At 34.7% G+C, this 18,670-nt stretch overlaps 1 protein-coding gene across 1 annotated transcript in view; it reads left to right on the top strand.

Moving 5' to 3' along the window:
* Nucleotides 1-13,238, top strand: part of LOC114327939 (E3 ubiquitin-protein ligase CBL-B) — a 328,350-nt gene extending 315,112 nt beyond the window's left edge. Inside the window, exons 6-8 of the mRNA XM_028276660.2 lie at nucleotides 7,457-7,531; nucleotides 10,311-10,613; nucleotides 12,645-13,238. Coding sequence (XP_028132461.1) covers nucleotides 7,457-7,531; nucleotides 10,311-10,613; nucleotides 12,645-13,085 — 819 coding nt within the window. The 3' untranslated portion in view covers nucleotides 13,086-13,238. The remainder of the gene's footprint in view (nucleotides 1-7,456; nucleotides 7,532-10,310; nucleotides 10,614-12,644) is intronic.
* The last annotated feature ends 5,432 nt before the right edge of the window (nucleotides 13,239-18,670 follow it).

Below are 18,670 nucleotides of genomic sequence, written 5' to 3'. Positions count from 1 at the left end.
GTTGTAAGAATTTTCTAAGCGAATTATGAAGGTTCTAAGTGCAACCAAAGTGGTTGAAAAACAGTGAATAAAAACAGTCTTTTTTGCCCTCTTATTTTCTATTTATTGCTATTTTGCAGAAAGGGTAATAATTTAAGACATTTTAAACCAGTCGCATATTATACAAAATTCAATTATCTTTATTTTCTTTCCCTACGACTTTGTGCCAAAATGAATCGTTTTAAAGTTATAAGCAATGAAAGTAGAAAAAAATCGACATTTTTTGAAAATTTTAAATATTTAAATTTTTTTTTTATTAATGTTCCGGGCATATTTGAGAAGGAGCATAAGTCAATTATAATTATTGAAGTTGTCACCTAACTTTATCTGCAAAAATCCGAATACCACCTCTCACATCCACCTCAAAACAGATCTGCCCTGGTCTAATGAAGCTATACTATAATATCGGTGGCACCCAAAATCCCGAAAGCGAAAATCCCGACGGCCAAAATCCCGACATGCCAGAATCCCGACACGCCAAAATCCCGACATACCAAAATCGCGACATGCCAAAATCCCGACATGCCCCAATTATCGCATAAGTAAAAATCCCGACCATTACATTTTGAATATTTATTGTTTCCTTTTCAAATGCAGTATCAAATCATATAGAGTGAGTATTAAAATTGAAAAATTTATTACTTACTAATAAGTACGGGTATTAATTATTATATTATATTAAAAGAGAGAATTATTCGACTCTTCATTTTATACTGTAAAAGCTATACTTACCTACTGAAATGGACGGTGTAAGTGACTTGAAGTGAATATCTATTATATGAAAGTAAACTTGAATTGAGGATTTGATTATAATATATTGAGCTACCTAATATATGTACCTATTGGCAAAAAAAGAAAAATAATTTAATTCACATACCTATGTTAGCGATTTTATTTAGAAAATTAGTTCATATTAAATGGTAAATATTTTTGTTAAGTAACAAAGAGAAAAAGAAGTTTAGATTTTGGCCGTCGGGAATTTGGGTGTCGGGATTTTAACGTGTCGGGATTCTGGCTTGTCGGGATTTTGGCCGTCGAGATTTTGGCTGTCGGGATTTTGGCTGTCGGGATTTTGGCTGTCGGGATTTTGGGGTAGACCTCTATAATATATAGGTATATTATATCTCATATATTACATCTCATATCGCTCACTATATTGATGAGTGAGCCTGCATACTATATATACTGAGCCTAATATATCTTATGGTTCCGCTGGTTCTCAACTTTTACTCTCTACAGTAACTTTCTGGCCGTTATCCGGGAGAAATTTAGGACTACGTACCGTACATAAAATTTATGTGTGAAATGTTTTCTGTTAAAATCTAAACTCATTTAACCAGTAATGGAAAACCTACCTGTTCAATGTCTAGCAGGTGGACCACCCTGTATTGTAAACGGTGTAGATTATACGGGTACTTTCTTAATTCGCGACAGAAAAGGTCAAGGAAAACTTATAAAAGGTTATATATATATATATATATATATATATATATATATATATATATATATATATATATATATATATATATATATATTCATTTGTTTCTGTACGAGGGTTCATTCTGTTCATTTATTTAGAATTTAGTTACCTACAGAATTATCTAAGGAACCATTTCTGTTGGCCTTAAGAGATTTATTCCGCACAGAGGAAAGCCTCAAAGGATAGTTTCCGATATTTGATCTAATTTTATAGCAGCTAGTTCGGAATTAAAAGCGTTGAGAGAATTTTTAGAAGAGAATCCTTGCTAAAGGATAATATTTCATGGTGTTTTATATACCTCTGTATTCTCCTCATTTGGACTGTGGGAAAGCCGAATAATAACAGTTAAACATCCTGTACATAGAGTCTTGGGAAACGGGCACCTAAAGTTTCAGGAGTTTTATTCGTTGCTTGTGAAAATTGAGGCTATAACAAATTCCCAACCCATTCATCCTTTATCCTGCGATCCAAATAATCTCTCCCCATTTACTCCTGTATATTTTCTTATCGAAAGACCACTTACTACCAATCCTGATCCAGATCTTTGTCATATTCCAGTCAATTGTCTTTCAAAATTCCAGTAGTATATCTAGCAGCTTTTTCAGCATATATGGGAGCGCTGGAACAAAGAATACATTTCCGAACTACAGAATCGTACTCAATGGACTACTACCTAAGGTGAAGTGGCGGCAAATGCGTTAGGACTTATTAAAGAGGACAATTTATCTCCATTAAGGTGGAAGTTAGGTCGCGTGATCGAACTGACAGCCACAGTGATCGTTTCGCCAGCGTTTTTAAGATAAAGGCAAATGGTATCATAACTCGTTGATTTTCCAAGTCATGTTCGTTGCCGTTTTGGACTAAGTTAATTCAAAACCTAAAGTTAGTTAAAATTTGGGGTGTAGGGGTGTTTTATAGAGGTAGTATCTTTTATGAGAACGGCCACATCGAGCGTAATATACGGGAGATGGTTCGAAGTAACTGGTCCTCATAAGACATCCAACTGTCACTTATGGCTCCACGTACCACACCCTGGGCAACTGCATTGGTCTGTAGGCTAAACTAAGTGAGGGTAACCACCGAGCGATTGCCGGTATAAGCAATCTCCACTTACTAGCCAACAGCTTCGGGTGGATGAGCTAGTAAGTGTTAGGGCACTCTTTTGTCCTGAGACTGAGAAATCGGTCTCGAAGGCGGATGAACCCTACAGAATGGTCAACGGCATAAGGATGCAGAAGGCAACGGGGAACCACTGCATTAAGGACTCATAGAGTACCCCTAGTAGTAATCATCATGGTGGACATGCAAAGGAGAAGTACTGATCATGGACATCGGATACCAAGATCCGGCAGAGGAAGACAAATAGATAAGTACAAGGCTTCCTCGGTCGTAAACCTGCGAAACCCTTGTAATAAGAAAACGACAACCATAAAAATTGCTACGTGGAATGTGAGGAGCTTATTCTCTTCGGGAAAATTAGATAACGCCGTGTTGGAAATGGATCGTTTGGGTATAGACATATTAGGCATAAGCGATACACAATGGCCAGGAAATGGCAAATGCCCCACAACTAATCATGGTATGTTTTATTATGCCGGAAGTGACACCACAACCCATCGATACGGAGTTGGAGTCATGATCTCAAAAAAATGGAAAGATGCTGTAGCAAATTTTACTCCATTCTCAGAGCGCGTGATGTTAATACAACTGAAAGATAAGAAGAACATAATAAATATCATACAAGTGTACGCTCCTACAGCAGACAAAGACGAAGAGGAAATAGAATAATTCTATAATAACTTAGAAGAGGTGATGAGAAGAACAAAGAGACAACACATTAACTTAGTAATGGGCGATCTGAACGCCAAGGTAGGTCAGGGTAAAGTTGGAGAAAATGTCGGTGAATACGGCTTAGGTAATAGAAATGAAAGGGGTGATCGTTTAGTTCAGTTTTGTCAAAGCGAAGATTTAATAACAACTAATACATTCTTTAAATTACCCCCAAGGAGACTGTATACGTGGACGTCACCTCAACACACACAAGAAAAAGTAATCAGAAACCAAATAGATTACATAATGGTGACAAAAAGATACCGTAATGCCGTGAAATCTACTAAAACTTACCCTGGAACTGATATCGGTTCGGATCATAATGCAGTAGTATCTGTGTTAGAAGCTAGACCAAAGAAAATGAGAAAAACCATCATCCCAACGTTAGACTTAAGTCAGCTTAAAAGTGAACACCGACGACAAACAGTGCGCGAAGAAATCAACACCGACCTCAGTGTAGCAGAAAACCAAATCCGCAGAACAGACAACATAGATGAAAAACTGAAGTATATAAACACTATAATAAGAACTACGGGAAAGAAACACCTAACCAAATCTCAAAAGAAACATAAGGTGTGGATGACACCAGACATACTAGAACTAATGGATGAAAGACGCAAATTGAAGAATAATTCAGAAAAATACAGAGAGGTTGATAAGAACATAAAGCAAATAATAAAGAAGGCCAAAGAATCATGGATTAAAGAACAATGTGTAGAAATGGAAGACTATGAAAGAAAGTATGACACATTCAATATACATAAAAAAGTAAAAGAACTTACAGGAACCCAAAGAAGACATCAAATAAGTTTGCTTAAGGACAAAGACGGAAATATTATTGTAGACTTAACAGAAAAAATTAATAGATGGAGTGAATACATAAGAGAATTGTTTGAGGACAACAGAAATAACATTGACAAGGTAAATGGTGAAACGGGACCTGAAATCCTAAAATGTGAAGTAGAAATGGCACTTAGAAATTCCAAAACTGGAAAGGCAAATGGACCCGATGAGGTTCCTACTGAATTACTAAAGCTCTTGAATGATGAATCAATAGGTATAATATTGCACTTATTTAACACAGTATACAATACTGGTATTATACCTCAAGAGTGGCTGCTGTCTACATTCGTTACACTTCCAAAGAAATCCAATGCAAGAGAATGTTCAGAACATCGAACAATATCTTTAATGAGCCATCTACTAAAGATATTTCTAAAAATCATCCACAACCGAGTTTATCAAAAGTTGGAGTCAGATATTAGTAATACACAGATGGGGTTCTGAAAAGGACTAGGTACTCGAGAAGCTCTCTTCGGTTTGAATGTTCTTACACAAAGATGCCTAGACGTTAATCAAGAAGTACATGCATGTTTTATCGATTTTGAAAAAGCCTTTGACAGAGTACGCCACGATAGGCTAAGAGACATTCTTGAAAGAAAAGACATAGATAATAAAGATCTGCGAATAATTCTCAACTTATATTGGAATCAGAAAGCTAACATCAAAATAGAAAACGAGATATCAAAAGCAATAGAAATACGTAGAGGAGTAAGACAGGGATGCATTTTGTCACCACTGCTATTTAATGTATATAGTGAAAGCATCTGTCAGGAAGCCCTTTTGCAAGCAAATGAAGGAATCGTAATCAATGGAGAGGTTGTAAATAATATTCGATACGCAGACGACACTGTACTAGTTGCAAGAACAGTAGAAGAATTACAACGATTACTTACAAGCATAAATATTGCTTGCAACAATTATGGCATAAACATTAATATCAAAAAAACCAAGCATATGGTCTTCAGTAAAATCATGACACAACCAGCACATATTAGTATAAACGGCATTCAAATTGAAAAAGTATCAAGTTATAAATACTTGGGAACTTTAATAAACGAAACTGGAGACCAAAAAAATGAAATAAAAAGACGTATCGAAATTGCCAGGGCCACCTTCATAAAGATGAGAAAATTCTTCTGCAACAGAGATATAAGCATCCCTCTACGATTAAGAATGCTAAGTGGCTACGTATTTAATACGCTATTATACGGTGTAGAGGCCTGGACTCTCAAACAGAACAACATAAAAAATATTGAAAGTTTCGAGATGTGGTGCTACCGTCGAATGCTGAAGATAAGTTGATAGAATCACAAATCTTGAAGTAATACGAAGGATAGGAAGAGACCCAGAAATTTTATTAACGATAAAACGAAGAAAACTCGAGTATTTGGGTCACCTGATGAGAGGTCATAAATACGCATTACTTCAAAATATAATGCAAGAATGTCGTAGAAGAATGTCGAGGATGCGGAATTTGAGAGAGTGGTTTGGCTGCACCACTAATGAACTTTTTAAGTCAGCTGTAAACAAAGTCAGGGTAGCCTTGATGATTTCCAATCTCCGATAGGAGTGGCACAAGAAGAAGAAGAATTAAAAACCTTCGAACAGTTTTGTTGGCAGTTTTTGCCAAGAAGGCGGGGGCCATGTTAACGCCATAATTTGGTTTTAATTAATTTCTATACATTTTTTATGACGCGGCGACATGGCGTTTTTAGGGCAACATATTAAATTACAGTCCACTACAAGCGAACTAGCACAAGGCCATCCGTTCACAAGCCTATTCACCAATTGTGCAATAATAAAACTCTGAGAAATGCTCGAAAATACAAATCCCATCCCCTTAAGAGACAAGTGAGGCAAGGAGACGTAATATCGCCAAAGCTTTCCAACCTAGCTCTAGAAGACGTTTTCAAATCTACAAATTGGTCAACCTATGGCATTAACGTTAATGGCAACAAGCTAAACTACCTCAGATTCGCTGACGACATTGTAATTATGACTCATTCGAAGAACTGTAAAATATAATGGAGGAAATCACAGGCAGCTCCCAATACGTCGGAGTCGGTCGGCCTAAAAATGAATATGGGAAAAACAAAAATAATGACAAACACAGATGACTCCAGACGTAGGTATAATTATAAATGGCAGAGAGATGGAAAAAGTCCAGGAATATATCTACCTAGGCCTAATCCTGAAACTTGACAAAGAGAACCAAAGTGCGGAAATTACTAGGAGAGCAAAAATAGCATGGGCAGGATTTGGCAAAGTTAGTTGGATACTTAAGAAACGCAAAATACCCCAATACTTTAAGAGCAAAGCGTTCAACAAGTGCATCCTTCCTACCACGATATAAAGATGTCAAACCTGGACCCTAACCAAGGCAAATATGAATAAACTAGCCACCGCAGAAAGAGTAATGTTATGTATAACTGTCAGATAAAGAGATTAACTGGGTAAGATCACAAACAAAAGTCGAGGACATAACAACAAAAGTTGCCAAACTTAAATCGAGCTTCGTAGGCTACACTTTTCAAGACAAAAAGACCAACTTTGGGATGCAACAATACAACACTGGAGACCTTACAACAGTAAACAACCGAGAGGAAGACCACAGATGAGATATTGAGATGGGTTGCAAGAGCTTTGCCAGAAAATCACACTACGTTCACGAAGACAAAACTTTTATGTCGCGAAACCACTGGGTACATGGAGTACAAGGATGTACGGTATGTAGAAGACACGAGAGAGTGAAAGACCAATCCGACGCCTTAAAACTGGAGACTTTTCGGCTAAGGAATGAAACCTCGACAAAAAATCAAACAGCAGTGGGCCTGCACCCCATTGTTTAATCTAGCAAAAAATTCTAATCGGCATTGGAATAGCACTGGAAAAATTAGACGATAACATCAACAAATAATGACTATGATTTTTGGCTCATGGAATGTGAGGGTAATTAGAGGTAAGATAGAACAATATTAAAATAAATTGATAAACAAAACATAGACCTGCTAGTACTAACGGAAACAAAGAGAAAAGATCAAGGTTTAATGGCAAGCTTGCATTAAATTAATTTTTAGGAATACTTAGTAAATACAATTTTTATGCACTTTATTAAAATGTATGTTTAAAAAGAAGTAAAAAATGAAAACATTCCACACTGCAACGGAGCTTTATTTTTTGTCTACTTTAATTGAAAATTTTAAAAGCCTTTGTGTAGAAAATAAAATGGAAATTCCAACAACCACCATTTCTTTGTTTTTGCAGGATACAGGTGAAATTTGGAATTTTGCAGGCAGCAGTTTGCATGCACTGTCCATTACTCCTAGAAGCGAGATTTCTGTAAGTATACTATAATTTATTTTTCTATGATCGATTCATCGATAAGAGGCTACATCAGCGCGTCATCAATATTTTTTTTTCGAAAGTTCTGCGAACTTTCAACAGTGCGGCAACAGTGAGTCGGCAGAACGACAGTGACAGTGATACTATACTATCAAAAACGAAGGCTCAATATTGTGACAAAAATAATTATTATACTCATAGGCGCGCTAAACGTTGCCAAGTCAGTCAAGTTCGATTTCTTATCATATATAGGCAAGTGTATTTTTTGTTCTTCTTAATGGCGGTACAGACTCGTTTTTGTAATATTTTATTTAATTATAGAGTAATTTCTACATGCTAAGATATTTCTCAAATTGGGCTCTGTACCGCCATTATTTACTATATTACTTTGATATTAAGAATATGTGTGTCAAATATCTCGACAAAATATTCAAAATTAAAGTTGCAATCTTGGAACGCGTTTTCCGCGCTGATGTTGGCTCTTAAACATTATGTTTACCTAAACATTAATTAATGTACATCTGTCAAGGATATGAGTACCTACATACAACTTTATATGTTATATGTACATAGTATACAGTGATGAGCGCGCTAATAACCGGAAAAAAAGGGGAAAAGATGGAAAACATAATACATTGCGAAACAAAAAGAGATGAAACTAGTGGAGATGGAAATGATCGTTATAAACGTATAAATTAACATTAGGTAGATTACGTAGTTTCCCACCTTTAGACGTATCAGAGTAGTATGACAACTGTCACTGTGACAGTAGAATTTTATAAAATACTGTCACAGACGTCTAAAGGTGGGAAACTACAATATGTAATGTAATGTTAATTTATACGTTTGTAACGATCATTTCCACCTCCACTAGTTTCATCTCTTTTTGTTTCGCAATGTATTATGTTTTCCATCGTTTACGCGGGTTATTAGCACGCTCATCACTGTATAATTACTAGATATTTATAAACATTATTAGTATTGTTTTAAAAACTAATATCCAACGAGTTGCGCTCGAGTTAGACCGCATAATATTTGGCTGCATTCAGCTTTTGACTCTGTGGAGGCCTCTTGAGAACTTAAGAGTGGTATGTATGGTATTTCAGTCCCCTCAGTTGAAACTGGAGATAAATTAAAGAATATTTCTAATTTATTCTTTCGTGGGAAAACGTTTCGTATATTTATATACTGCATCAGTTCTTGATGTATAAAAGTAAACTTGTAAGGCACAGCCATAGAAAATTAACAATATTTTTGAAAGTAACATATACTGTAGTTCGAATAAGAGATCATATAGCAGAGCTTTTAAAAGAACACTAAATTGAAGTTATATAATTTTTTTATAACAGTGTATGTGAACTAGGTATGCTATGCTTGAACATAACAAGATAGAACATGACAATGCAGAAATATTCAAAATGAATTGTTAACAAACCACGTTTGAACTGTAAAGAAGTTGAACAGATGAATTCACAAAACGATCAATTAGAATGTGGATAACGATATTAGATTGAATGCCAAATAATCATAAATACGAGGACAGGCAGGACAAGGACAGACAATATTATTCAAAGTTTTCTTAAATGTTATGTTTATTATGGGATTATCCACAGCTTGGTTATAATTTGCATGCACTATATTTTTACATTTTTACTTAAAAAATACTTGACCTTTCGATTTCCACTCCGCAAAGCATTTTCAAAAGATTAATGAGAATTTGTCGAGAACAAAAATCCATCTAAGCAGATCCTTTAGCAGAATGCAGCAAACAGATTTTGGTTGCCAACGCTTAAGAAAGAAGTGAACAAGAACATACCAACAGTAGAGGATAGGAAAATATGAAACATATTGTCTTGTCATACACTATACATATGGAACACGCAATATATACTGCATATATCTACCAAAAATGTGTATTTATGTTGTTAAATGTGTTGTGGGAATAAACACCCCCAACACAAAATCACATAAAACATAGAACTATTACACAAATTCACAGAATTATCAGAGTTTGATGGTATCTTAAGGTATAAAAACATCCGCCCTCATATATATCCAGCCAAAGCTGACTGTTACCTACAACCTACAACCACAGGATAATGCTAAGGCATCAGTAGGGTCGTTCCGTAAAAATCCATTGTCCTCTATATTCCATTTTAGTAACGGTGCATCAAAAATGTTATTCCTTTGCGCAGATGAATGACAGTTAACGACATCCTACGTTTGTCGTGATTGGTCGTTATCGTCGCGCATTCAAAATTTTGTCTCTGGAGTAGATTGCAAAATTGTAACCGTCAAAATTCGAAATAGGGCTTTTCATTCACAGTCATTTGTTTCGAGCTTCTGTCAAATGTTGTATAATCCGTGTATATTAATATTATACACGGATTATACGACATTTGACACAAGCTCGAAACAAATGACAATCGATGAAAAGCCCTATTGAGCTAACTGATTCTTTAGCATTAAGCGCCTACAACCAACATAGGCAAGTACATACTGAAAACCTCAATTTGTTGAATTTGTATTTTGATACAACATAACCTCAACAACAACTAGCGGTTATACACACCTTTTTTCTCAACAAATTCTCATTATCTTTTGAAAACGATTTTCGGAATGGAAATTTTAGCACCATTCGGAAAACCTTTCAAGAAATTGTTTAATCTAATATGTGCAATAGGACTATATTATGGTTTGCCGAATTCAATGAAATATATTTTAATCTTTTATATTTTTATTTCTAAATCGTTTAAAATATCTTTTCTGCACACAGGCTTCAGCGAGTCCTATGATTTCACCTGGGAGCAGTCCGAGATGTTTACGAAGAAACGTGCCAGTGGTGGTACCACCAGCAGCGCCACCCCCTCTACCACCTCGAAAGAGCTCACCGACTCACGAACAAACAATTCTGCCAACAATCGTTCCTACCTCATCCAGTATTCGAAACGGCGTAGGCCTTAGCGAAGCGCAATCCGTCACTAATTTGACACACATCAACATAGAAGTGCCTCAAATTCCCAAAAGCAGCTCTATGCTAAATATCGAATTACATAGAGCTGGAAGCGGAGAACATGAGGTTTGTTTCTGAGTCATATTATTAAATTATGATTTATATATTAATAAAATCAGAAAAAATCATATATCTTCTTTATTTCAAAAAATAATCAGGCAAGATACAGGAAACAATAGCTATCTATATTGTAGAATAAAAAGTTAATTGATTGCAAAATTCATAGTAGACAATAGTCAAACAATAATTTGTACATCAATATATCTATATTATATTAATAACGCTGGTCAACACACATTTTGTGACAAGGGATTTTTTGGCATTTCCAATATGTTGCGGTATTGTAAAATCAAAATTCGCGAGCAGGGACGCTCCCTGCTCGAGCGCCATTGTAACGGGTAGTTCTTCTAAGGACGACAGACTCAGTAAAACACAGGTTAAAAATAAAGTAAATATATTAAAGATAATTATATACAGTTTAAAACAAATAAAATAAAACATAAATCCGTCTTCTGCAAAGGAAAAACAATATTAAACTTTATTACAGTTATCCGATCATAATAGCAACATTAAAATAATACGATAAACAGTATATTTATATACAATAACAATCTCGCTACGTTAAATCAACATAGCCCTATGTTCCGGAGATCATTCCTCGCTACTACCGCCTACTGCGATAACGATCATGGCAAGACATACGTCACTACTGTGGCGTCCGCCTAGGCATAGTCCCACCTCACATACGGTGCATCCTTGCCAAGCCAGCTATTGCTAGTTCAACACGCTAGCAGCAGCTGTCGAGTCATTGTTAGTTCAACACGCTAGCAATGACTGATTTTCTCATTCTCCTAGCTCGCCTTAAAAATATGCTCTCGATGCCCTCTCCTTCGGTTTCCCCCAGCATTGCTATGCGCCAACGTTGACACTCCTCCGGTCGTCTCTGGTAAGGCAGCTCATCGCTTGTCGTGGCATCACATCGTTACAAATTAAAAACAAAATGTGTTTGTTACTTACCAATTTTGAGCACCAGCAGCTTGAACCAGTAGAGTAAGAGCCCGTGGCCGCTAGACATTTCATATATTATTATAATAAAAGCTAAAAGTTTCTCTGCGCATGTCTCCAATACAGATAAAAACGGTCAGAGAATACGGACTTTGTATCGTGGTTACTTCAGTAGATAACAGGTAGCAAAGGTGTGTAAAATATTATATTACTTTCCTTAAAGTATAAAAGCTGAATTTTATATACTTGGACTACTATCAAAAGATAATATCTCAGTAGCCGGACAGTTTCAATGGTTTCTTCACCTTGCCGGACGCATTTAAAGTCTACTGTAGTTACGAGCGCGAGACAATATGTACTCTAGTCTATACGAACGAGTGAGATAGTGAGTTCCGTCTACTGCGATCTTTTACTCAGTCGTATTTTAATCAGTCGTATTGCTTATATTTATATATTATATATTATTATACAGGGTGTCCCAAAAGTAGCGGAACGGTCGAATATCGCGAAATGAGCATCCGATCTAAAAACTGAAAAATACGTTTGCTGAGTTATTTAAACACGCAACAAGTTATTTATAAATACGACGAACTCACTTTGCTGAGTTCGTCGGTGTGAGATCCGTCTGTTTGTCTCATTAGCCATTGTATTCGCAACAGTTGGATTTAGAAGGGAGAGTTGTTAGCCCTTCGCTCAACCCCTATTCATCGGAGGACCAAGACTCCATTCTTCCTCAACCCTCTTCTCACCTTCCTACCAACCTTAGATTGGTTACCAATCTCAGTGGGGCTGCTCAGGTATATCATTATGTACCAACTTGAAGGTGAAGATACGAGTTGAGTAGGAGAAGCAAACTGATGCCAACAGGGTATGGCATCGTATATTGTGCTTCACTACCCTTACAATATATTCCGAATACGACGATAATTGGATATTGAGTCAGAAATGTTCTACATATATATTCGCGATTCAGCTACTTCCTTACCTGATTTTCATATCGATACTCAACGGTATACATTACGGTATACGGTAACATTTTCAATTACAATATGGTCATTAATTTTTTTTACTAATACTTCTAAATGATTTCAGGTAATCGAACTAAGCTCCCCAGAAACTATATGCGGCGTAGTTATACAAAATAGTGATTACTACGATCGTAGTAGTATCGTGACCACTACGACAACAGAGACCAAATTACCGAACAGGCATTTGAGTTGCCCTTCCAACAGAAGTACACCGAGACCTTTAAAACCGCCGAAATCGTACACCACGCCAAATATAAGTCAGGAAAGCCAGTCTTTGCAATATGAAAACGTTGAAATTGAGGCACCTCCAAAAACCCAGCAACGAATAAATCCATTAGAAAAAGCAACCAACGTTTCTTACGAAAACCTTAATATGGATTATATAAAGAAATTAGTCAGTGAAGGATATTCTCGTGATGCTGTAATAAAAGCTTTAGGGATTACTAGAAATAATGTCGATATGGCTTGTGATATTTTGCACGAATTTGGGACGAAACTGGGATAGCAGACCTAATTCATTGTTTGTTAATTGTTTTATTTTGTTATATCTGCTGCGTTAAAGCAAATTTTATTATCACTGTTAATTATGTGACAAAAATTATATTATTTATATACTTAACGAAGAGTTCAGGCAATAAAGCATTTTAAAAAATGTTCATCGCCTTGTTTTCTTTCTTATTTAATGTGAGTTATTATAGTCATTTTCATTTAGTTTACATTCATCTTCAATAATGTTATAAGTAATGGAACCTTGTTTGTAGAAATCGTTATGAAAATCGAATGAAACAAGTATCATTTTCATCAAATAAGTAATCATATTCTAAGGAGAGAAATTTATGTTTTTTAATTTTTAACATGAAGTAAAAACTCCTTTATGTAATTAGTATAATTTAATCAAAAATTAAAATTCTAAAAATCCAAATGGATTAATTATATTAGTCGTTCAGAACGTTTTCGAACTTATCAGTCTATCTTCAGTGAACTCATTGCACTTTGTATACAGTCCCAAAACCAAACAGTGGTTGGATTTAATGTGTAATTTATATTATAAATTTGTAAAAATGATACGACTTAAAGTCGATGACCATGGATTACTTTCCAGAAACCTGTGATTGCTCTACTGTAACAAAAAAGGATAAAATTAGGAATGAGTATATTAGGGGAAGTTTAGCGGTGGCACCAATTTATTGATGCCAAAATGAGGAAGATTAAGATTTGGACATGTTCAGTGTCAATCGTTAATCACCCAATAGAGTTCCTGGAAAAAAGTAGGAGAGGGAGACCAAAGAAGACCTGTTGGGAGACGCATAGGCAGGTCATGTCGGTAAAAGAGATTGATTTTGATATAGCCCATATACAAGCTTATGGAGAAATGCAATTGGGGAAGCCGACCCTGCTTATGGACAACGACAAAGATAATGATGATGATGATCCTACTTTAGAAATGTTTATTGTTTGTTTTATGCAATAGTACATAAAGACATAAGAAAGAGAAGATGGAAATGGTTGGGCCATACTCTGCGGAAACCAGACACAGATATAACAAAACAAGCATTGGAATTCCAAACTATAGGAAAACGGAAACAGGGGAGACAGATAAATACATGGAAGAAAACAATTTTTAAAGAAGCAGAAAAGGTCGGTCTAAACTAGCCGTCGTACGATCGGCAAAAATGGAGAGTTACAGTTAGTAGATGCCTTATGTTTCAGTGGGAACGAAGAGGATAAGTAAGTAAGTAATAAAACAGACTTAGCCTTTCCTTGGTTTACTGTAAAGAGGCCGAAAGCAGTAGACCGAACTCATTAGACCGAAAAACACTTTACCGAAACCTCACTAGACCGAACAGTAGGTGATCGAAAAGCAGGAGACCGAAAAGCATTAGGTACATAATACAGTACACAATACTGTCACAATAAAAGTTCTCTGTATTTATTGTGATAACATCATGTTTGTGGTCGTAGTCATTAAATTCAAATTAGAAGCAAATAAAATTTACCCTTAATTTCTTTTTATTTGTCGCAGTAAAAGAGATAAGACAAATGTAATTACAATTAAATGTTATTTGGATGGTTATTAGAAACAGTTAAAATGGTGTGAATGTCACTCTACCCTTAATTTATTTTTACCTTCACTAATTAGTTTAACGGATGAATATTATTTCATATCACACTGTACAGAGTAACAAATTACACAGTCTATATATAAAATATTATAAAAAAATACAATAAACAAAAAGACAGATATACAAAATCTTAGCATAATTTACTGCAATCTTTTTTAATTTATGTACCATTTCGGTCTAGTGAGGTTTCGGTAAAGTGCTTTTCGATCCAATGAGTTCGGTCTAATGCTTTCGGTCTAATGATTTCGGTCTAATTGTCGTGTACCCCTTTCCTTGGGTATTTCAGTAGTATACACATGGTTAAAAAGCTTAACCAGACCTTCGGGTATTATTTTTTGGGAGCTCCGTTCGGATGTTGTCTGGCCAGTTGCGATTTTGGTAGATTTTTATGTTGTGCATTATTCTATGTACTTGGTTAATAATATTTCCAGAGGGCTGGATATACGTAACTCTATGTGTCTTAAATCTAAACGATAAGATTAATTATAATCTAAACGGTAAGAAAAATGGGTAAGATATATTATGGTTAGGGATGGCCCACAAGCTAGAGCTCAAGCCGGTTTGTTTCGTACGAGCCGAATCAATTTTTTTTCAGCCCGAGGTGAGCTGAATTCGAAACGAGACGAGCTTTCCTTAAGCAGCTTGCCAATATTTTAGCTAATATTCTAATACTTTTTCTAATTAATTTATTTCTGCTACGACTGATGCTTTTGTTTGAAAATAAGCAATTCAGACTACAAATATGTATTTTCAATATACAGTTATCCGTAAAGTATAGAATAACTTGGATATTTCCTAAATTAAAAGCCCTTTGAAAAAAATCTAAAACACGTTATTATGTTTTCGAGCTCGGCTCGGCTCGGCTCGAACTATTTGAGCCGAGCAACGAGCTCATTCAGCAGCTCGAAGTTCAAGCCGAGGTTCTATCTCGAGCTCAAGCTTTTCAAAAGCTCGGCTCGGCTCGAGTCCATCCCTAATTATTTTATGGTTACTATTTTGTACATAATTGTTAGGATTAGGTACTCCTCCAATTAAGGTAAACGTAGTGCATTCTTGTGGTTTAGGTATATTGTTTTTCATTTCAAATTTCAATATCAACATTTTTGTACTTTACGATAGTTTTTTAAAACTATTTTGACGAGTTCCACAGCGAGTAGAACATCTTTTTTCTTGTTTTTATTGTCAATTGTTATTTTCTAATTTTGTAATTTTCCTCCTTAGAAAGTCAGAAATACATTACTATATTTCTAAAGAAAAACTAACATACATAGATGGAAACGCTCCTGTCATCAATGTGGACAGAATTTAGCAACTAGAAGCAAAAAATGAAAATAAGTGATTTTCATCATATTCATTTGTATTTATTATGGTATAGTCAATTAGTATTTCAATTAATAAAATTTGCTTTAACCTTCAGACTAAGTGGTGGAATATAGTTTTGAATATATTTTCAACTAAGAATAGAAAAAGGGTCCGTAAGGCTGAAAAGATAACTAGTCTCAATAGGATATTCAATTCATCTAATTTTTATAGTGTTTTATTGAAAACAAAAAATATTTTTGCATTGAAATTAAGTATTAAATTATTGAATGTATTTAAAATTCTAGCATTAGGATATTTCGCAATATTTTGGTAAGCTTTGAAGAGTATTTTTAACATATCTAATACTGGGTGTTCGTGTCGTAAGGAAAAATTTAGACATGTTTTTATCCCATTATACGAAATACGATTTATTTTAATTATTCTACTAACAAATGAATAGTTAGTTCAATAATCTAGCACCAAAGAGGATTTAACGGTCGAAAAAGGTTTTATTTTGGTCAATACTAATTATAGTCATCGATTACTCATCGACAGAAGTTACTACGTTCGAATATTTAGCTCGTCGCATTATATATATTTTTGCCCCAAGTGAAATTCTTCAAGCTTTTTTCGAGTGTGCCTCAATAAGAGCACAATCCAAGTTCATTAGCAATTTCTTTCACGTGGTCAATCTTGTAACATATACACGGATACCACACCTGTTTCGCATAATCTCAACAAGAGAATGAATAATGCTTTAAATAGAACATACTAGCGCAATAACTGATGTAAATACACCTCTCCAAGAAATTAACGAACCACCTTTAAAATGGGTCATTTTTATGTCTCAAATTTCCTAAATCTATCGACCGATGAAAGTGATTTTTTAACATGTTAATAGCCTTATTCTTTAACAATATCGCTGTAGTAACATTGTTTCTAGACAGGTAAATTGTCATATGTATACCGGCTGTACCAACCAATTTGTGTTTTTCTCAAAGTTCACATCATTCTGTGGAATATTTTAGCATGTATAAAGTACTGAAATTAAAACTCAACTATAGCCTCAGATTTTCTTAACATTTTGTTTTTTGATTCAATCGCTTAAGGTGGATAATAAAAATGTTAAAAGTTAGGTGCTTTAACAACTAACCATGTTTTTCATCAATACAGGATGCGCGACAAACTTTAAAGGGTAATTCTACATGAAAAACAAACGACAGTGCTTTATAGCCTTATATCTCCATATGCTTCGATTTTGAGATACGGTGTGTTGGAATTTTCTTACAAACTGACGATTTATTTATTGCTCGAAAACCGGTTGAGATATGCAAATAAAATTTGGTGGGTTTTAAGAGGTAGTTATTGCGCATTCTTTGATATAAATAATATTAAGAGTTTTATATTCACAATTGGCATGCATACGGGTAATATGACCCGTATGCGCGCGTATATGCGAAGTGTTAAAACTAACAAAGAATCCAAAATACAAACAATATGAAACAGTAAGCAGTAGCAATATTTAATAGCACATCAGAGGTCAGAAAATTATTTAATAGTTATTTATTTTATATAGTTGTATTATGCAAGATTAATAATAATTTCATGGCTAAATCTCTACATAAACCATTTGGTGTTAGATTATTTGAACTGAACTATAGAAATGCAACAAAATAATAAAAGTCTGATAATACAATTATTGTTGGATAATAAATTAGTACAATGTATGGATTTTCTGTATACCGGCTGGTTATATCAAGTAAATGCCTACACTATAGTCTAAACACACATATTTTGAAGTTATCTACCAAAATCTCTTTTAATTTATTAGTGTTAAATTGGAAATAGCATGCCAATAACATACGAATCAATGTATGTGCTTGTAAGTAAAATCCAATTTGTAAGTCTTGTAAGTCCAATTTAACTTGCAACTGATTCTTTAATGATAAATCAGTATCAATTTGTATTCAGCTTTTATAGTTCAATTGCTTTCAAGATTTTAGATTTTTGGGATATTGTTTGGCTCACTTTGAGAAGACACTTCTTTTAAACTTTAACACTTTCATTTGTTTTCATGGGTTTGTTTTACAAAATCAAATAATATGCGAAAGTTTACGTCAACATAATTATGTACGATGAAATTAAAATCATGACATATATTTTATTGATGCTCCTAAATACATATTCTAATGAATTGAGAGATAATAGATAAAATGAGAAAACAAGAAATATTAAATGAAGAGTGTTACAATATTAAACAAATGACTAACAACTACTAATATCGAAATTGCAATGGCTAAGCTGACTAACTTGGAGAAGAATAATAAATAAGCATGGAAAGCAATATTAAACTATAATATTTATTGTGGACCGCACTGTTTGACCAAATTCACTTTGTATTTGAGAGGCGCACAAAAATAAAGGAAACCGTGGAACTCTTAGGCGGCGGTTACATTGGATACTAGTTCACACGAAACTTTATTCGTACGAATTCGTACTAATTTAAATCGTAAGACAGACGACAGACTGGATACATTAACGCAGTAGATATATCAGATCAGAGTTTTCACATTGTGGTTTGTGGTTATTAACAATGAATGACGCCGCGAAGTATTACTTTTTTAAAACACATCTACATATTATTAAAGTTGCTTTTATTAGAAAA

The sequence above is a fragment of the Diabrotica virgifera genome, chromosome 6, assembly GCF_917563875.1.
Source record: "Diabrotica virgifera virgifera chromosome 6, PGI_DIABVI_V3a".
NCBI classification, from domain to species: domain Eukaryota; kingdom Metazoa; phylum Arthropoda; class Insecta; order Coleoptera; family Chrysomelidae; genus Diabrotica; species Diabrotica virgifera.
The sequence above is the reverse complement of the archived record's forward strand: the minus strand, read 5'-3'. Positions and strand labels throughout refer to the sequence as shown.